The 20,822-nt window shown below is 58.8% G+C and overlaps 1 protein-coding gene across 6 annotated transcripts; it reads left to right on the top strand.

Moving 5' to 3' along the window:
• Positions 1 to 370: 370 nt before the first annotated feature.
• On the top strand, positions 371 to 19,028 carry DDR1 (discoidin domain receptor tyrosine kinase 1). Of its 6 annotated transcripts, none has more exons than XM_056127668.1 (19): positions 371 to 644; positions 7,180 to 7,306; positions 7,398 to 7,500; positions 8,316 to 8,544; positions 9,426 to 9,573; positions 9,796 to 9,904; positions 10,433 to 10,619; positions 10,732 to 10,978; positions 11,689 to 11,784; positions 11,898 to 12,049; positions 12,978 to 13,143; positions 13,951 to 14,061; positions 15,106 to 15,350; positions 15,443 to 15,570; positions 15,734 to 15,952; positions 16,967 to 17,201; positions 17,796 to 17,945; positions 18,063 to 18,199; positions 18,245 to 19,028. In XM_056127668.1, exons 2-19 carry the CDS (start codon positions 7,222 to 7,224, stop codon positions 18,354 to 18,356), a joined length of 2,859 nt encoding a protein of 952 aa, XP_055983643.1. In that variant the 5' UTR covers positions 371 to 644; positions 7,180 to 7,221; the 3' UTR covers positions 18,357 to 19,028. The 6 variants fall into 6 exon arrangements, with proteins under 6 accessions (XP_055983643.1, XP_055983644.1, XP_055983640.1 ...); XM_056127665.1 differs by lacking the exon at positions 371 to 644 and adding an exon at positions 1,900 to 2,467; XM_056127664.1 differs by lacking the exon at positions 371 to 644 and adding an exon at positions 3,588 to 3,905.
• The last annotated feature ends 1,794 nt before the right edge of the window (positions 19,029 to 20,822 follow it).

The following is a 20,822-nucleotide window of genomic DNA, read 5'->3' as shown; positions in this document are numbered from 1 at the left end:
GTGCACGGTCTGACCATGGCATGGGACATTCCTGGGGGAGGCACATTTGAAATTGGGGCTGTTCTTGAGGATGGAGGGTGCCCACCACCTGCTGGTACATCTGAGGGCTGGGAGTTCTTACTATATAACACTTTCAGGAGGAAACTTATTTGATTCTCTTCCAAGTGCAAAATCCTGAGAGAAGGAAGTGAATGGGGGGTTGCAAAGCACCAGCCTTCTCTGTGACAATCTGTCTCCTTCCCTCCTGTCTGTCTGTCCCTCCTGCCAGGATCCTCCCTTTCAGCAAGCCCAGCCTCAGACTAACGCCAGCTTAGTCCGGGCCGCTTTCTCCCAGCCGCCTTCTTCACCGGCTTTGTCTGGGCTCTTTGTCTCCCGTCGTCTCCCTTTGGTTCAGAATCGCAGTCCTTGGCCTCCCTCCTTTTTCTCCGCCGGCTGCTCCCTCCCTCTCTGCGGGGGCCGGGAGGCTGGGCGAGGGGAGTGGGGCTGGGTTGCCATGGTCACGTCGAAGTCGGCCGCAGCTGGCCCGGGCAGCTGCTCTCAGCCCCCGGATAGGCGGACAAAGCCAGGCGGCCTTGGCAGCTTCAGACCTGGAACCCCAAAGGCCTGCGACCGTGGGGACTGGGACCCAGAACCCTGAGCGGGAGGTAAGCGGGAGGGGGGTGACTGAGCTCAGGACGGGGTGGGGGGAGGGGAGCAATGGGGTAGGAGGGATTCAAAGGTCAGGCTGGAGGTGTGATGGGAGGAGGGGAAGGATGGGGAACTTCCTTCCACAAAGGGGCTGGAGGGGCTAGGATGTCCCGACGGGGAGGTCTGGGACTGTGTGTCCTGGTTTGAGTCAAACTTTGAATCAAAGTTATCCTGGTCAGCTGGGTCACCCACTCATCATTGCCCCTTCCTTTCCAGCTTCTGACGCTTCTATCTAACGATGTATTTTCTTTCAGTGTTTTTGGTGGAACACACCCAGCTTTGTACAGGGCTTACTCCTGGCTCTGCTCTCAGGGAATCACACTCCTAGTGAGCTGGGACCATAGAGGTGCCCGAGATGGAATCCCCGTTGGGGACTTGCAAGGCACTCATGCTACCTGTTGTGTTAGCCTCTGGCCCCACCCCCGGCCATTTCTTTCACCCTGGGGGCAGGTCCCCTTCAGTTGCACTCCAACCCCTTCTGCTGTCCTTGGTCTAGTTTCTCGCTGTGATGGGGTTAGGGGGGTCACCTCTAGGCTTTCAATTCCCTTTCACCTGGTTTGGCAGCTTCCTCCCCAACTTTTGCTGTTCGCCCTGTCGCCATCCTCCTTTTTCCCTCTCTGCGTCTCAGTTTCCCTCAGCCTCCCTTGATGTTCGTCTCTGAGGCCCAGCATCACTGTTCCATGTCCCTCTGACCACTGGACCCCCCCCTTCCCCCCCCACATACTCCGTACATCAGCTTCTGGGCCCCCTTTCTCCATCTCAGAGCTAATTTGTAGCTGAAGTTTCTCACAGCTCTGTGCCACCCTCTCCTTTCACTCACTTCTGGGAGTACTAGGTGCTATCAAGGGCTGATACCCCCAGGGCTTTGCACCAGCAGCTTAGAGGGGCCCTTTTCCCCAGCTGCTGACCCAGCCTGTTGCCTCCAGGCAGCTGCATCCCCAGGCAGGGGGCTGCCTGAGTGGGGCCCATCTGGTCCATCACGCTGGCCGGTCTGCAGAAAAACCCCGCAGGCGTGTGGTCTGCGGGCCCACGCGGCTGCCTCCTGCAGCGGGTCCTATTTTTTTCAGCTGTTTCTCTCGCTCTCCTTCCCCGGTGGCAGGAGGCCCTGCGCTTGAAGGGAGTCCAGACCCGAGGGTCTGGATGGGGGGTGGTGCCGCGGGACCTCTGGCGGCTCAGAGGCGCACGTGGGCCCAGAGGTGGGAGATGCTGGCTCCGCAAACAGGTGGGTGGGAATCTTGACTCTTGGCCACTGCCCTGGTGGCCCCTAGACGGCTGGGATTTCCCTTACGAGCCCCTGAGAATCTCGGCTCCGAGCCCCGCATTCCTGTCGGCTCCAGCCCGCTTTCTGCTGTCACTTGACTCCGCAGGGCCCCAGGCCGGCATCCCTCCACCCCGCCGGCCCAAGACTGGGGCGAGGTGGGCATCACCGACTAGGAATTTCTCCAGGGGGCGACGAGAGGCCAAGGGGTTCCGCAGGGGACCCTTCGTCTGGCACTGCCGCGCCACCTGGCCGGGTCAGCTCGGGCTTGAGCCGTGGAATGTCCCACCCGGGCGTTAGGGGCAGCGGCCCGGCCCGCGGCTCGGAGCAGCGCCCGGCCGGCAGGGGCGGAGCCGCCCAGGTGAAGTTACCGGGGTAACCCTGGCCCCGCCCCCGGCCCCGCCTCCCGGCGCCCAGATTCCCGGGCGGCTGTCTGCGAGGGGGTAAGTCCCTGGGGGAGCCCAGGGGACTGGATCTGGAGGGAGGAAGAGGCACTTCGTGTGGCCAGACGGCTGTCTGTTAGTGAGTCCCTGGGCAGCTGGGGCGTCCTCGGGCTCGTGGGGGTGCCCAGTTCGTGTCTCGGCCTTCCCATGGGCCAGCTCTTTCTGGGGGTGCTTTTGTGTCCTTGACTGGTTGGGATTCCGGGTTTCTTTCTTGGGACTCTTGTCCGGGCCTGCATGTAGGTGGGTGTCTGCTGTGGAGCAATGAGGTGACACTGCATGGAGGCGGAGACCTGTCTGTGGGGTGACACGGTCTAGGTGGTGGCAGGTGTGCCCCCAGCCAGGCCCGATGGCTCCCTCTGCCCCGCCAGCTCACCGACTCTGCTCTCCTTCCATTTGTTTATCGGGCTCGCCTTGCTCCATCTTCTCTGGGGCTCGTGTCCACTTCCGTTTTGGCCAGGCCTCATTTACACTTGGCTTCCATATCCTCCTGAGCTCACCATGTCCGGGTCTGTAGGCAGATCGGCTCCCCCCACCGCCCCCATCCCCGCCGGCTGGGCCTGGGGACAGCCTGGAATCGCTGGGGCCCGGAGAGGCCTGGGGAATGCCCCGCGGAGTGGGGGGAGGAACTGGAGGTGGAGGAGAGAGGACAGCGGGTGACCTGGACAGGCTCAGGGCCATTGCAGATAGGTTGGGGTGTAGGGTCCAGAAGGCCCCAGAGGGTGGAGAGAAGGGAAAACTCTCTTTGTGGAGTGGAAAACAACAAAATCACCACAGCACCCCCCCTTTTGTGGAGTGTTAAGGGGAGTTTCAGGGGCTGGTTGGACAGGTGAGCTCCGCTCCCTTCCCCCAAGCCAACGGTGCCTGGCCGCGCAGCGGGGCCTGTGGGAACCTGCTCCCGCCCTCCCCGTGCCCCGGGGCTGCTACCCCCGCCCCGCTCCGTCTGCAGGAACCGAGTCCTGAGCTGGGGGGCGGGGAGGGGGTGCAGGGAGGGCTGCTGGATGTGTGGGAGGCCCTGAGCGGGGGCTGCCAGGACCCATGCTCCGTGGGGTGGGGGAGCCTGGGTTGGGGCTGGGTCCCCCGAGCGTGCGGCGGGGCGCTCCGAGCGCCCGGTTACCTGGGGGAGGCCGGGGGAATGCGGGGTGGGCGTGGCGGGGCGCCGCGGCGCGCGGGCCTGGAGGGCGGCGCCGGGCGTGGGAGCCGCGGGCCGGGCGCTCGGAGGGGGAGGGGAGCGCGCCGCACCCCAGGCGGCCGGCCGAGGGGGGGAGCGGAGGAGGAGCGAGGCGGGGAGCGGGCCGAGGGGAGGCGGCGCCAGCGCCCGAGCCGCCCCGGCCCTGGCTGCTCTCCCCGGAACAGGCCCCCGACAGCTGCGCCCGGGAGCCGCCTCCCGACACCCGAGCCCCGCCGGCGCCTCCCGCTCCCCGCTGCTGGCTCGCTCGCCTCCCCCTCCCCGAGCCCCGCCGCCGAGGAGGCCCCAGCCGGGGTCGGACGCCTGGGTGTGCCGGGAAGAGCCATGAGAGGTAGGAAGAGTCGCGGGGCGCCGGGGAGCGCGGGCCCGGAGGAGGACGGGAGGGTCCGGCCAGGAGGCTGCAGATCGGGCTGTGTGGGGTGGCCCCGTGCTTGTATGGTAGCCCTGCCCGCCTCCCATGGGCCCCCGCTGATTGCCCGGGAAACGGGGGTGGGGATCCCCAGATCCGCAGCAAGTGTGTTCCAGCGTGAGGGAAGGGCTCCTTACTCGGCTCGGACGGCCTGAACTCCGAGGACACAGGTGCTCAGATGGGATCCGGATCCTCTCCTGGGGCCCCCGGAGAAGCAGCCGCCCAGCCCTGCTAGTCCCTGCCAGTCCCTGCCAGTCCCTGGCATCCCTTAGTAGATGGGCGTCCACTCAAGCCTCCACCCATCTCGCGCCCGCCGGGGAGCCTGGCCACAGCCCAGCAGATTGGCACTCCAGCGGAGTGACCGCGCACCCACGCTGCGGCCAGGGCCGGTTGGTTCTGCCTGAGATCATGCCACTGCCCAGTGAGCGCCTGCCTCCCACAGGGCCCCGGGCAGGGTCCCCAGGACTGCACATTCCCTCCCAGCACCTCACCCCAGCCTGTGCTGAGGGTGTACACAGGGGTGCCCAGCACTGAGTGGCACGGGAGACAGGTGAACGCCAGGGGCTTGGGAATGGGAGGGAGGGTTATGTTTCTTCTCACCGCTCACTCCAGCCACCCATGTTTCCTTCTGTTCCCCAATTTCTGGACTTTTCTCTGTGGCTTGGAATGTGTGTGTGTGTGTGTGTGTGTGTGTGTGTGTGTGTGTGTGTGTGAGAGAGAGAGAGACAGACAGACAGACAGACAGACAGACAGACAGAGACAGACAGACTGTTAGAAGGTGTGCCCCAGCTTTCTTTAGGGTCAGGCTCCAAGGACCTTAATGTGTCTCACACTGATCTCTGATTGGAGGAGCAGGTGGGGCTGTCATTTCACAGGTGACTGACTGATGGCTTTACACTAAGGGATGGGATTGGATATTAAGTTAAACTAAGGTGTGGCTGGTTTATGTGTATGTGAATTGCAGTGCTTGCTATGGCCAGGTGTCTATGTGTATAACTGATTTATGTGGACACCACATGAAGTATCTGAGTTTCAGAGCATTGACACAGGAGTGTGTGTGTGTGTCTGTGTGTCTGTATGTGTGTGTGTGTGTGTGTCTGTGTCTGTCTGTGAGCGTGCGTGCATGTGCTCATGCCCTAGCGCGTTGAACGTTACGTCAGTATTTACAATCAGCACTCTGTGTGTGTGTGTGTGTGTGTGTGTGTGTGTGTGTGTGCAGAGTTGGCTGGGCTGGGTGGGGGGGAGGAGAGGAGGGTGCAGGACCTGCGAGCACAGTGACCTGTTCTTGGTTGTACTGGGGCAGGATGGAGGATGATTTCAGGGCTTGCCCTCCATGTCTCTCTGCCCCAGTGGAGAGGCGGGTAGCGGGGTGTCAGAGGATGATCGCCTGACGCCTCTTGGCTTGGCCCCGTGCCTGTGTTTCTGTGCCGGCTCTGTTTACCTCCCGCTTTGTGCTTCAGCCCTTCTCCCCCTGCCTCCCATCCCCTGTGTGTCTTTGTATCTCTGCCCAGGGTTCCTCTCACTCCTGCTTGCTTGTCTGGCTCGGATGACTCATCTGGGATAGGCATGAAGGTTGCTCTGGGGAACAAGGGCCCTGCTGTTCCCCAGAGAGGTGGGGGTGGAGAGAGGCACCCAGGAATCCCGGCTCCCAAGGGACCGGACACCGGGCCGTGGTTCTAACTCTCCTTTGATACTGGGGTGCCCCCCACAACTCAGCCCCCTCAGCTGCTGCTTCAGTGCACTGGGGACTCAGCTGCCTTTTACATTCCTGCCCGAGAGCATTGTGGGAGCAGCTGGAGGAGGACAAAGGGATGGGGGAGTAACCCCCCACTCCGCCTACCTCCCCGGGGTGACCTGGCTTCCCTGTCTCTGGGCCCCGCCCTCATCTCCAAGGCAACTCGGCTTTCCCCCAACCTCTGGCTTTTCCTTCTGAGGGAGGCTGCAGCCACCTTTGGAACAAGGAACCTGGGGGCAGGATGTCCAGGTCTTAGGAAGAAGGGGCTGAGCAGGAGAGCTAAGGGTGCGATACTTTGGGCCTGGGGTTGGTAAGGGTATGAGTGAGTGGTGGCATCAGGGATCCCTAAAGGTTGCAGAACTCAGTGTCGACAGAGGATGAAAATGAGCTTGGATAGTTGTTTCCATTGTGGGGAGAGGTTTGGGGAGATCTGAGTTCATAAGATGCTGCTGGTTGGAATGGTGTTAGGCAGGCATGCTCCTTGGTTTCCAGTGAGGATGATGGGGGATTCCCTAGCTAATGGGCACAAATAACTGGAAATTGTGTTAAAATGCAGATTCTGGGACCAGAGAGATTGTACAGCAGGTAGGACATTTGCCTTGTTTGTAGTTTGATCCAGGGTTCAATCCTTGGCATCCCGTATGGTTCCCTAAGCCTGCCAGGAGTGATTCCTGAGTGCAGAGCCAGGAGTAAGCCCTGAGCACCACCAAGTGTGTCTCCACCTATCCCCCAGCAAGCAGATTCTTGCTTGAGCCAAAGAGACAGCCCAGCGTGTAAGGCACCTTGCCTTGCATGAGATTGACATGCTTTCAATTCCTGATACCACATAGGGATCCCCAAGCACCACTAGGAGTGATTTCTGTGCAGGAGTAAATTCTGAGCACTGCCAGGTGTGTCTGTCCCTGGCCCCCCAATAAAAGGTGGCGAATTCTAATTCAAGAGTTGAAAGTAAGGCTGGGGGGCTGGAGCACAGCGAGTAGGGTATTTGCCTTGCATGCGGCCGACTCGGGTTCGATTCCCAGCATCCCATATGGTCCTCTGAGCACTCCTAGGTGATCCTAGTAGTAATTCCTGAGTGCAGAGCCAGGAGTAACCCCTGTGCATCACCCGGTGTGACCCAAAAAGCAAAAGTAAGGCTGGTCATTCAGCATGACTCCCAAGCTTCCCGTATTGCTGGGCCATCTGGTCCAGGGCCTTTGAGGGCTGCAGAGGGGAATGGGCTCAGAAGGTCCTGGGGTCCCGTCGCTTCTCTTAGAACTCGGGGAGCCCGGGCATGTGCGGGAGGGGATCAGAGGTTAGCTCCGTGTCTGGCCCCTGGGCTGATGCTGTTCAGCTGTGACTCATACTGTGTGTTCCCTGCTGGGTCCCCACAGCTACCGGTTCTCTCTTGGACTATTGTGACCGTGAACCAGGCTCCCCGCTTGCCTCTCAACCCACCTCTTTCCCCTTTGTCCTCTACAGAGATGGTGCCCGCACCCCCTTAGGCCTGAGGGATCGGGAGCTATGGGGCCAGGGGCCCTCTCATCTCTACTGCTGCTGCTCCTGGTGGCCACTGGAGATGCCGACATGAAGGGACATTTTGACCCAGGTGAGGAGACTTGCTCTTGGACCCCTGGGGGATGGGATATGGGAGACAGAATTAGGGTCCTGACCCTCTCTCTCTGCCTGTGTTCGCCCAGCCAAGTGCCGCTATGCCCTGGGCATGCAGGACCGGACCATCCCGGACGGGGACATCTCTGCCTCCAGCTCCTGGTCCGACTCCACCGCTGCTCGCCACAGCAGGTACCTGGCCTGCCTGGGCGGCTCCAGAGGAAGCTCCCGGGGCCTCGACTGTCCTCGACCGCCCTCCCAGCCCCTCCGCAGGAGCTTTGAGGTTCCTGGGAGGGCCAAGGCCAGTGGAATCTCGCAGATCTGGTGGGGGTGGGGGTTATTTTTTATTTATTTTGTTGTTTAGGCCACATTCAGCAGTGCTCAGTGTCTACTCCTGGCTCTGTGCTCACTTTTGGCGGTGCTCAGGGCTGCCAGGGATTGAACTGGGGTCAGCAGTGCACAAGCCAAATGCCTTACCCACTGTACTATCCTCAACTCCTTGGATTGGGGGGGTATTTATTTATTTTTATTTATTTAATTTATTTTTAAATTTTTGCTTTTTTGGGGGTCACACCTGGCAATGCTCAGGGGCGACTCCTGGTTCTGCACTCAGGAATTACTCCTGGCAGTGCTCCGGGGGCCATATGGGATTACTCCTGGCAGTGCTCCGGGGGCCATATGGGATGCTGGGGATTGAACCTGGGTTGGCTTCATGCAAGGCAAACGCCCTCCCCAATCCCAATGTACTATGGCTCCAACCCTGGGTGGGGTTTTTTTTTGGGGGGGGGGAGGTCACACCCGGTGATGCACAGGGCTTACTCCTGGCTCATGCACTCAGGAATTACTCCTGGCGGTGCTCAGGGAACCATATGGGATGCTGGGAATCGAACCCGGGTCGGCCGCATGCAAGGCAAATGCCCTCCCCACTGTACTATCGCTCCAACCCTGGGTGGGAGGTTTTAATGGAAGAGATGAGGTCACCGTTCCCTGCCATGTCTCCCTCCCAGGCTGGAGAGCAGTGACGGGGATGGGGCCTGGTGCCCCGCAGGCCCTGTGTTCCCCAAGGAGGAGGAGTACCTGCAGGTGGACCTGCGGCGCCTGCACCTGGTGGCGCTGGTGGGCACCCAGGGCCGGCATGCTGGGGGCCTGGGCAAGGAGTTCTCCCCCAGTTACCGGCTGCGATACTCCCGGGATGGCCACCACTGGATGGACTGGAGGGACCGCTGGGGTCAGGAGGTGAGAGACCGGCTGGGGGTCCCTTGGCAGTTACTTCCCTCTGTCCTCCAGGTCCACTTTAAACATCACTGCCCATGGCAGCCTCCCCACATACGCCTTTGGCCCGCGCTTGTCCCCTGAGCTCATTTAAATGTCTCATGAGTGTCACATGGCCACACATAAACTTCTCATGAGTGTCACATGGCCCCCTCCCATAGTGGCTACCGTGTGTCATGCACAGAGGCTGGATGCTAAGGGGATAGCCGGGGTCCCTCCTGTTGTCCCTTCCACCGAGCATCAGCACGGCCCGACTGTTCTCTGCGTGGCAGGGCCTCGAGCTAAGCCCTCACCCCTCACCCTCTACCATACCCCCTGCTAGAAGAACCAACAGAGTCACCTCCTCCCAGCTGTCCTCCCAGCCTTTTCCCCCCCTGAGGTCAGAGCTCTGCCTAGAGCCACATCTTGAGCTTATTAAGCAAATCAGACATTGTATCACCCTCCGATGGCAGAGCTGCTCCTGCCCCTCTGCTTTTCCTCCTCTGGCTGGGCCCTGCTGGCTGTTGGAGGTCTCTGAGGACAGTCTCATTTCTTCCCTGTGCCTGGAGAACAGCTCCCACAGCGCAGGCTCGCCTCCTCTCCTCTCCCTTTACCCTTCCCGCCACCCCATCTTGCGTTTTCACTGCCTCTCAGTCCTGCGGGGCTGGGATTGGCTCTCGCCCAGGTAGTCACACGGCAGGCACTCAGCGCTGGCCCTGGAGATCAAGGGCTGGCCACCAGGCCAAGCAACGGGCCATGCCATGCAGCCTTCACAGTGGGCTGTGAAGAAGGGAGCAGCTGGGGATGGGTAGGGCTCATCCTTCCCGGAGCCTTCACCACTCCTGACCCTGTTTCCTGGTCCATAGGTGATCCTAGGGAATGAGGACACCGGGGGAGTGGTGCTGAAGGACCTTGGGCCCCCCATGGTGGCCCGGATGGTTCGCTTCTACCCCCGGGCTGACCGGGTCATGAGCGTGTGTCTGCGGGTGGAGCTCTACGGCTGCCTCTGGAAGGGTGAGTCCTCAGTTTACCCCGCTCTCCCCCAAACCCTCCCGTTTGTCTTCTATGCTGGGACTGGGAACGGGGTTCAGGAGGGGCAGGGCCCTCTCTGTTCCGTTGGAACGCTGTCACATGAAGAGGGGTCTGGCCAGCACCGCCTCCATGGGGGGATGAAGGGTGAGTGCCGGGTGCTGGTGGAGTCTGTGTGCCTCTGACACCCCTCCTCCGCTCTCGCAGATGGACTCCTGTCTTACACAGCCCCCGTGGGGCAGACCATGTTCCTGGCCGAGGCCGTGCACCTTAACGACTCCACCTACGATGGCCACACCACCCACGCGGTTGGCGGGTGAGGGCGGCTGCGGAGGGGAGTACTAAGTAGTCTGGGCAGGGGATGGAGGAACTGGGGGTGGGGTGTGGCGAGTGAGGCCGCCCCTCGCTCATAGACATTTTTTTTCTTTCTGGGTCACACCTGGCGATGCACAGGGATTACTCCTGGTTCATGCACTCAGGAATCACTCCTGACAGTGCTTGGGGGACCCTATGGGATGCTGGGAATCGAACCCGGGTCGGCCGCGTGCAAGGCAAACGCCCTACCTGCTGTGCTATCGCTCCAGCCCCGCTCATAGACATTTTGTATGACACTTGGCGAAGATGCTGATGTTCATGGAAGACCGCAATGAGTGTGCACACCGGAGTTAGTGTGTGTCCCCGTACAGGGGGTCGCTCTGTGTAGCGTGTGCGAATCCGGGGATGAGGGGTCGAGAGAGCTGGACAGGGGTGGGTGCCAGAGCAGGCAGGCCACTGCCGGGGGTTCACAAGGCGGAGCCCCTGACTCGGCGACACTTTCTTCTCTCTGGCGGCGCCTTCCTCTCAGACTGCAGTACGGAGGGCTGGGCCAGCTGGCAGATGGCGTGCTGGGGCTGGATGACTTTCGGAAGAGCCAGGAGCTGCGGGTGTGGCCAGGCTATGACTACGTGGGCTGGAGCAACCACAGCTTCCCCAGTGGCTACGTGGAGATGGAGTTTGAGTTTGACCGGCTGAGGGCCTTCCAGGCCATGCAGGTAGCACATTGCCCTCCTGGGTAGGGGTTGGAGTCGGGTGGAGGGCCCCGGGGACGCGCCCTGCCCTGCCCTGCCTGTGCTCTCCTGGCCTGACACTGGTTCTCTCCCCTAGGTCCACTGCAACAACATGCACACGCTCGGGGCCCGCCTGCCCGGCGGGGTGGAGTGTTGCTTCAAGCGGGGCCCCACCATGGCCTGGGAGGGGGAGCCTGTGCGCCATGCCCTGGGGGGCAGCCTCGGGGACCCCCGGGCCAGGGCTATCTCAGTGCCCTTGGGCGGCCGCGTGGGCCGATTTCTACAGTGTCGCTTCCTCTTCGCTGGGCCTTGGCTGCTCTTCAGTGAAATCTCCTTCATATCTGGTGAGCCCCTGGTTCTGCCCCACCTGATCTAGGCGTGCCACCCCTGCAGGGCCCAAAGTACCCAGGCCCCACACCGCAGCTCTCAGCCCCCAGGAGACATGCCCAGCAGGGGTTCCCAGATGTTCGGATTTTCTGTCTCCCTTCCCCCACAGATCTCTTCCCTTTATGAGCCCAGGTAGCAGGGCTAGTTGAGAACACAGCCTTTTCTCTCAGCTTCCTGATACTCAGCCAGCCCTTCTGCGTGGTTGGCATACGCTGGCATCACCCCTGCCCCTGCTCCTCCCCAGGCCTCATGCCCCTAGGAATTCTAAGATTTTAGTAATTAGGGTCTGAAGAAATTGCTGCAGCAAGTTGCTTGGCTCCGAGATTCATTTGTGTGTCTCTGGATCTTGGCTATGTGCGAACTTAAGTAGATGGTGGGCGGATGTGGCATAATCTCGGAGTCCCATCTGGGTGGGGGGAAGGAGGGCCCACTCCTTCCCTGCCCGAGAGACTTGGGATTTGCCATCACCGTGACTCATACCTGGTGCTTCTCGCTGGCTTCTAGAAAATGGCGACCACTGGAGCTCTTAAAGGGCAGGTGGAGGGACAACACCTGTCCCCGTCTGGGGCAGCCCAGCGGAAAAGGGACTTTGCCTATTGCAAAGTCCCGGGCCATCTCTGCCGAGGGTTGCTCATGTCCCTGACTCCTTCACTTTTCCTTCTCCCAGATGTCGTGAATGATTCCTCCCTGGCCCTGGGAGGCACCTTCGCGCCAGCGCCCTGGTGGCCGCCTGGCCCGCCTCCCACCAACTTCAGCAGCCTGGGTGAGCAGCCCTGGGCCCCGGGGGTATGCGTCTGGGTGGCCCCGTGCCTCCCGGGTTCCCCGCGGGTGGGGAAAGGTAGCCTCTTGTGGTTCTGACCCTCCTGTCTTTGCCAGAGCTGGAGCCCAGGGGCCAGCAGCCGGTAGCCAAGGCTGAGGGGAGCCCGACGGCCATCCTCATCGGCTGCCTGGTGGCCATCATCCTGCTGCTGCTGCTCATCATCGCCCTCATGCTCTGGCGGCTGCACTGGCGCAGACTCCTCAGCAAGGTGGGCAGGACCGTGGGCAGGGGCAGCCCCCCCAGGCCCCGCAAAGTTGTGGGTGCAGGGAGAGGTCAGGCTGAGGTCAGCAAGTGTGAGGGTCCAGCAGAGACCTGGGGCACAGTCCAGTGAGGGCAGGTAGGGGAGGACATAGTAAGAGGTCACATCAGAAGGCCAAGGGAGGGGACATGGAGGTCACTGGGACTAGTCACAAAAGAATGACCTGGGCTGTTGGGTGCGAGGAGGTGGCACCTTGAGAGGGGCAGCAGCTGACCCCTGTGGTGGGGGTGGTCGTGAATCCAATCATGCACCTCCAGACTCTTCTGGAAGCCTCTGGCCCCCCAAAACCAATCAGGGATACAGCCCACAGGGCTAGCTTCTTGGGGAGAACCAGTGGAAGGGTCTGGGGAGTGGAGCTAGAGGGACTTCTGGGATAAGCCTGGGTCTTGTGGGGGAAACGAGTGTGTGTGTGTGTGTGTGTGTGTGTGTGTGTGTGTGTGTATGTGTGTGTGTGTGTGTGTGTGTGTGTGTGTGTACGTGTAAAGTTCATGAGCACCTGATTTGGGTTCAAGTTACTCGTGGCCCCTCAGGAAATTCACAAAAGTGCTCTTTTTTTTTTTCTTTTTGCGTCACACCCGGCAATGCACAGATGTACAGGGTTTACTCCTGGCTCTGCACTCAGGAATTACTCCTGGCAGTGCTTAGGGGACCATATGGGATGCTGGGAATCAAACCTGGGTCAGCCATGTGCAAGGCAAATGCCCTACCTGCTGTGCTATCACTCCAGCCCCCATGGAAGTGCACTTATGCCTGTTTCTTTAGATGTGGGATGAGTTAGCCTGTAGTTAGGGCTGATGGAGGGAGCAGTGTGCTTAGAAGAACCAAGGACTGTGTGCTGAAAGGTACTGAGGGAATGCTTCCTGTCCCCCACTACAAGGCGGAGCGGCGGGTGTTAGAAGAGGAACTGACAGTTCATCTCTCTGTCCCTGGGGACACCATCCTCATCAACAACCGTCCGGGCCCTCGAGAGCCACCCCCTTACCAGGAACCCCGGCCTCGAGGGAATCCACCTCACTCTGCACCCAGTGTCCCCAATGGCTCTGGTAAGATTTGCTCGCTCCAGTCTCTCCTCTGTCCTCTATTCTAGTGTAGCTCTTTCTGTTCTTTTACCACCCTCACTTCCGCTCATCTTATTTTGGTGTCCTGGTTGCTACCCTCTATATTACTCCATTTCCCTACAGAGACTCTTCAGGAATTCCTCAAGTGTGTTTAGTCACAGTTCCCAGTGGTCTCTTCCTGTCTCTGTATCCAGTATATCTCTCTCTTCTCTGTTGTGCCTTCTTCATTGTCTTCCTGGTCCTTCCCTTCTCTGAGACTCACTATATTTACTCCATCCATCCATCCATCAACCAGCAAACCGTTCACCCACCACTCACTCACTCCATCCATCCATCCATCCATCCATTGACCAGTCAACCATTCATCCATCCCCCTCTTCCTCCCTCCCTCCCTCCCTCCCTCCCTCCCTCCCTCCCTCCCTCCCTCCCTCCCTCCATCCCCCATCCATCCATCCATCCACCTATCCATCCATCCATCGACCAGCCAACCATTCACCCATTCCTCCCTTCATTCATCCATCATATATATATATTCTACCACCCATCATTATCCATTTGTTAGCCATGCACCTACACTCATAAATCCAGTCATCACTTACCTGTCCATCCAGCCCTTTATTATCTATCCATCCTCATAGTCCAGCCAGCGGCCCAGCCCTCCACACCTTTCTCAGCCTGTCTCCTCATACACTGGTTCCCGTCAGCCCCGATCTTGCCCTGCTCCAGGCCTCCCTGTCTGTCCAGCCTGAGTCTCACCCCCTCCCCGTGTCTCCCCCCTCCTTCTCCCGACAGCGTTGCTGCTCTCCAATCCGGCCTACCGCCTCCTTCTGGCCACTTACGCCCGTCCCCCTCGAGGCCCGGGCCCCCCCACACCCGCCTGGGCCAAACCCACCAACACCCAGGGTAAGCCCCTCTGCCCCTGGGCTCTGCCAGGCTCCCCGTACCTCTACTGGGGCAGGGAACGTCCTCACACCTTGCACTCCCTCCCTTGCCCCCGCGGCCTCCTCCGCTCTCTCTGGAGCTCCCGAGGAGGAAGCCTCGCCCCCAGCGCGCCTGGCTGCTGCTTGCTCCCTCGCGAGGCCTCCCCCTGGAGCCCACAGAAGCTCGGGGGGGTCTTGGCTCTGAGCGTTCCTCCTCTCCTCGTCTCTCCAGCTCTCCAGAGCCGGAGAGGAGGCTGCCGCCACGCTGCAAGCTCCCTTGTAACTCCTCCTTTGTTCTCCCCTCTCTCTAGAGCTGCGAGGAGGAGGGCCTCTCTCCCTGGTTGCTTGCCCTCTCCCCCCCATGTGTCCTCTCTCTGCTGTCCCAGAGGTGAAGGCTCGTGCCCCTCCCTGCCCCTTCTGTCTACCCTTCTGTCCCCTTCCGGTGTTGCTCCTTCCCCACAGCTGAGAGGGCCCGGCCCTTCTTGCCTCCCCTCCCTGTCTGTGGACTCCCATGTTGTGCGGGCCGTGAGGAGCTGTTCCCCTCCCGCTGTGTGCCCCTGTCTCTGCTTGTCTCTGAGCTCAGTGTATTGGGCCGGGAGCACGGTGGGGAGGAGTCCAGTGAGCACGGTGGGGAGGAGTCCAGCCTGAAGGTTCCGGGAGGGGAGCTAAGCGAGGCAGGGCCTGTGGGGAGGGTAAGGGTGTGGCCGTGACTGGAGTCATCTTCCTGGTGATGGGTAGAAGAATCCCTTTTCCAGCCTTGATTTGCTTTATGGTCTTCTGGGCTTATCTGGAACCCGGGAGAGTTTGACTTTCTGACGGTGTCTGCTCAGCCATTTCCATTGCTGTGGAAACTCGGGGACTCGCCCTGTGCCAGCCTCTTGCTTTGGGGTGGTTGGGTGGAGTCCCCAGGGAGGATGGAAGCCAGTCTCCGGCTCTTGCCTGCTGGGAGTGGGGGTGTGGAGAAGTGGGGCTCTCGGGGTCTGTCCCTGATGCCATGGTCTGTCTTCTTTCCCCTCACCCCCTCCAGCTTGCAATGGCGACTACATGGAGCCTGAGAAGCCGGGTGCCCCTCTCCTGCCGCCACCTCCCCAGAACAGCGTCCCCCATTATGCCGAGGCTGACATTGTCACCCTGCAAGGTGTCACCGGGGGCAACACCTATGCTGTGCCCGCACTGCCCCCGGGGGCGGCTGGGGATGGGCCCCCCAGAGTGGATTTCCCTCGGTCGAGGCTCCGCTTCAAGGAGAAGCTTGGCGAGGGCCAGTTTGGGGAGGTAAGGAGGACCCCTGGCCAGCCTCCCTCCACAATGTCCCCCCCCCCCGGCTGCCCCTGTGACCTGGTGACTCCCAAGATCGCTTCTTGCAGGTGCACCTGTGTGAGGTCGAGAGCCCCCAGGACCTGATCAGTCAGGATTTCCCCCTCAGCGTGCGCAAGGGACAACCCTTGCTGGTGGCTGTCAAGATTTTACGGCCAGACGCCACCAAGAACGCCAGGTGAGGACGATGGGTGGCATCAAAAGCAGGGAGCCTGTGAAGAATGGGAATTGATGGTAGGAAACGCAGTGGGGAGTGGCCGGGAAAGTGTGGGTGCGGCCACAGGGCTGGGAGCAGGAGGGAAGGTGAGCTCAGCCTGCGGCTTGCCCACCTTCTATCCCAGGAACGATTTCCTGAAAGAGGTGAAGATCATGTCGAGGCTGAAGGACCCCAACATCATCCGGCTCCTGGGCGTGTGCGTGCAGGACGACCCTCTCTGCATGATCACAGACTACATGGAGAATGGCGACCTTAACCAATTTCTCAGCGCCCACCAGCTGGAGGACAAGGCGGCTGAGGGAACCCCCAGGGAAGGAGAGGCAGCTCAGGGGCCCACCATCAGGTACCCACTCACCCAGCAGCCTTTCCCCAAGAGCTGCCTCAGGTCTGCTCCTCTCCCTTTGCTCCAGCCTCGGGGGGTGGGCACCTGGGATGAGCAACACGTGGCCATGTGTATCTAGTAATTTGAGGGGCTACCACAGTGAGGTGGTTCCCATTAAGAATTTTTCTGGCGCACATAATGCCGTCTGAGCTCATCTGCTGCTTGTGCCCACATGGCTGAACACATGTGGCACCCCTCTTGAGATGTATCTCCCCTACACATCTAATGCTGGGAAGTGTAGGGGCTTTCTCCACCCTTGGAGAGCCTGGGTTTTTTCTTGAACGCATTACTCTCACTTTCTCTCCCTCTTTCCTCTTTCTAAAAACAAACAAACAAAAAAACCCCCTCCAAATAAATCTGTTTTTCACTTAAAAAAAAAAAAGAGAGAGAGGGGCTGGAGCTATAGCACAGCAGGTAGGGTGTTTGCCTTGCACGTGGTCGACCCAGGTTCGATTCCCAACATCCCATAAGGTTCCCCAAGCACCGCCAGGAGTAATTCCTGAGTGCATGAGCCAGGAGTAACCCCTGTGCAACGCCGGGTGTGACCCAAAAAGAAAAAAAAAAGAATGTTTTTGACGTTGGGGCCAGAGCAGTAGTACAGCAGGTTGGGTGCTTCCCTTGCACACGGCCAACCTGGCAAACCTGGATTTGATCCCTGTCATACCATATGGTTCCCCAAGCCCACCAGGAGTAATTCCCGAGTTCAGAGCCAGGTGTAAGCCTTAAGCATTGCCGGGTGTGCCCCCCACCAAACCTCCCCCCCAAAAAAAGATTTCTAATCTTCTATTCACTAAGCCCAGATTGGGGAGTAGCTTTCGGGGGCTGAGTGTCATTCACCTGCCAGGCTCCACCTTGGTACCTGCAGGGGAGGAGAAGGGGTGTGATGGAACCTGCTCCTGGCTCTCCCCTGGGAATCTGTGATGGTGGCTGGGTTGTGAGGGTGTCCCAATGTCCCCTGTTGGCTTCCTTTCTCAGCTATGCGATGCTGCTGCACGTGGCAGCTCAGATCGCCTCAGGCATGCGCTATCTGGCCACCCTCAACTTCGTGCACCGAGACCTGGCCACGAGGAACTGTCTGGTCGGGGAGAATTTCACCATCAAAATTGCCGACTTCGGCATGAGCCGGAACCTCTATGCAGGAGACTATTACCGCGTGCAGGGCCGGGCGGTGCTGCCTATCCGCTGGATGGCCTGGGAGTGCATCCTCATGGTGAGCAGAAAGGGAAAAGGGGCGGTGTGGTGGGACCCGAGGAGCCAAGTGTGGGTACCTGCTGTGGGGACAGACGAGGCTGAGATAGAAGGAGCTGATTGGGTGAGGGATGGATAGAAAAGGGAGGAGGTGGGGCTGGAGCTTTGTCACAGTGGGTAGGACGTTTGCGTTGCACGCGGTCGACCCCAGGTTCAATTCCCAGCATCCCATATGGTCCCCCGAGCACCGCCAGGAGTAATTCCTGAGTGCATGAGCCAGGAGTAACCCCTGTGCATTGCTGGGTATGACCCAAAAAGCAAAAAAAAAAAAAAAAAAAAAAAAAACCCACCCAAAAAAAGAGTAATTCCTGAGTGCAGAGGCAGGAGTAACTACCCCTTTACAACATGGGGCATGACCCCAAAAAAGAAAAAAAATAAAAGGGAAGAGGTGAGGGAGGGGATGAGCCTGGAGAGCGAAAGTACAACTGAGGGAGAGAGGAGTGAGCAGGGAGCACTTAGGGATGGAGTCTCAGTGGCTCTGCTTGCGCACGCCCCTGTTAGGGGAGGAAGGTGTCTGTTGCCAATGTTTGTCTGTGTTTTGCCCGTACTTCACCAGGGGAAGTTCACGACGGCCAGTGATGTGTGGGCCTTTGGAGTGACCCTATGGGAGGTGCTGATGTTGTGCCGGGCCCAGCCCTTTGGGCAACTCACCGACGAGCAAGTCATCGAGAACGCCGGGGAGTTCTTCCGGGACCAGGGCCGGCAGGTCAGAGCAAGGGGTGGGAGGTGCGACTGGGGTCAGAACAGGGGAGTCTGCCCTAATGGGGTCTAAAGGACACTGGTCTCTGTCATCATCCCGCCTGCCATCCCCCATCCCTTGCAGGTGTACCTGTCTCGGCCCCCTGCCTGCCCGCTGAGCCTGTACGAGCTGATGCTTCGGTGCTGGAGCCGCGAGCCGGAGCTGCGACCTGCCTTCTCCCAGCTGCACCGGTTCCTGGCAGAAGATGCTCTCAACACCGTGTGAGCCACAGCACGAGGCCGTCATGCCAACAGAGAGGGTTCAAGAAAAGCCCCGACACTAAGAAGGGCTGGAGGACCCCTCAGCCTCCTCCCTCCCGACCACCCTTCGCTGAGAGAGGCAGTGGACCGCGGGCAGGCTGGGCCTGCCGGAAGCTGACACCTATGCCTGGACCTGCTCTCGACCCTCTCCCTGCAGCCCTCACCCCCCACCCAGCTGGCCCTGCGGATGGGATCCCCTCTGACCTCTTCCAGCCACCCCCCCTTGGGAAAGGAGGCACAACTACCGGGCAGAACACTGGACGGGGCCCACTGGAGCGCCTGGGCCCCCTGGACAACACTGGTTCCTGGAGAGAGCGCTGCCCCAACCCCAGCCTCTCTCCGTCACACACTGGACCCCACCAGCTGAGGATGTGGGGAGTGAGGAGGACAAGAAAGGGAGAAAGATGCTCCCTTGTGCTCCCTCCTGGATCCGTCCTCAGCTTCAGCTTCTCCCTTCTCCGTCCTCCGAAAACACTGGACCTGGGGGTGATCCCTGCCCGGACACCCCCACTTCCCACTTTCCATTGTTGTAGCTAGAACTCAAAGCCTGTATGTTTCTGCGGAATAAATACTGGGATTGGGGGGGAAGAGGGAGCGAAGGCCTGCGGCCCTGGGGTTGGTCATCTCTATAGTAGCTGCCACATTGGTTTTTCTATAATCACTTGGGGTTTGTACAGTTTTTTTTGGGGAAAGACACAGATTTTTACACTAATATATGGATCTAGCTCAATGCGATTTTAATCCCCTGCACTAGGCAGGTAATAATAAAGGTTGAGTTTTCCACAGCTGAGAGTGGGTTTCTCAGGGTTTTGGTAAAAGCTACCACCTGAAACTGCTCCCCCCCCCCCCCCCCGTCCTGTTTCTTTCTTTCTCTTCTTTGCCCCCATCTTCCTCCCTATTCCAACGCCCTCTGTGTGTTTTGTCCAGCACAGACATTTATTTCTCCATAAGCAACGCCCTGTTGGTGGGACCATGTGAATGTAAGAACCCAAACATCTGAATGGGGACTCCACCGGAAGTCTGAGGGAATTGGATTAAGCTATCGGTTTTCTTGGTTGTGGGGTCACACCCACTGGTGTTGAAGTTACTCCTGTCTCTGAGCTCAGGGATCATTTCTTTTTTTTTCTTTTTGGGTCACACCTGGCGATCCACAGGGGTTACTCCTGGCTCTGCACTCAGGAGTACTCCTGGCGGTGCTCAGGGGACCATATGGGATGCTAGGAATCGAACCTGGGTCGGCCGCATGCAAGGCAAACGCCCTACCCGCTGTGCTATCTCTCCAGCCCCTCAGGGGTCATTTCTGACAGGCTCAGAAGATCGTACAAGGGGATTGAACCCGGGTCTACCACATGCAAGGCAAGCTGTCTATCACTCTGGCCTATTATTATCTCGTTAGCTTTAAGGACCCCTTTGGCAGTCCTAATTTCTCTTTAGAAATTAGATCTTATCTGATTCTTAGACTTGTTTCAAGGCTGAGGAAGATATATTAGAGGACTGGAGTGTATGCTTTTTAATTTTTGTTTCGGGGCCACACCCAGTTATGCTCAGGACTTAAGACTCTGCTCAGGGATCACTTATGGCAAAGTTAGGGGAACCATGTTATGGTTCTGGGGATCAAACCTGGGCCAGTGCATATAAGCTAAGTGTCTTTTCTGTTGTGCTCTCTGTCCCCTGGAGTATGTATGCTTTATATGTGGAAGCTTTGGTTTGATTCTTACTACCACATGGTCCCCTTGAGGTCTGTTTCAGGATTAGCCCCTAGTACTGCCTGGCTTATAGTAGCACTGTAGCATTATCCTCCCATTGTTCATCGATTTGCTCTAGCGGGCCCAGTAACATCTCCATTGTGAGACTTATTGTTACTGTGCTTGGCATATCGAATACGTCACGGGAGCTTGCCAGGCTTTGTCGTGCGGGTGAGATACTCTCAGTAGCTTGCCAGGCTCTCCGAGAGTGGCAGAGGAATCAAACCCGGGTCGCCTGGGTCAACCACATGCAAGACAAATGTCATCCCGTTGTTCACAGCCCTACCTGCTGTGCTATTGCTCCAGCCATGCCTGGCATGACCCAATTATTATATTTTCATACCCATAAAATATTATATATCCTTGGATAATCTAAGCTTTTGAAGATAGATGAAAATTAGGGAAAGAAAATCAAATTTTATTTTTTTTGGTTTTTGGGTCACATCTGGCAGTGCTCAGGGGTTACTCCTGGCTTTGCACTCAGGGATCACTTCTGGTAGTGTTTGGGGAACCATATGGGATGCCAGGGATCGAACCCAGGTCAACCATGTGCAAGGCAAGTGCTCTACCTGCTGTACCAGTCCTACCATTTTTTTTTAAATAACAATATGATATCACTGTCACTGTCATCCAGTTGTTCATTGATTTCCTCAAGCAGGCACCAGTAACATCTTCATCCTAGCCCTGAGATTTTAGAAAGTGCCACACTCGAGGCTCTTTCAGGGTCGGGGAATGAGACCCATCATTGGTACCATTACCAACAATATGGTACAGTTCTTTTAAATATGCTTAAATGTTGGGGCCAGAGCAATAGTACTGGTATAGCGCTTGCATTGACG

The sequence above is a fragment of the Sorex fumeus genome, unplaced genomic scaffold, assembly GCF_029834395.1.
Source record: "Sorex fumeus unplaced genomic scaffold, SorFum_2.1 ptg000063l, whole genome shotgun sequence".
NCBI classification, from domain to species: Eukaryota; Metazoa; Chordata; class Mammalia; order Eulipotyphla; family Soricidae; genus Sorex; species Sorex fumeus.
Note: the sequence above shows the minus strand (reverse complement) of the source record. Positions and strands in the feature narration are given on the sequence as shown.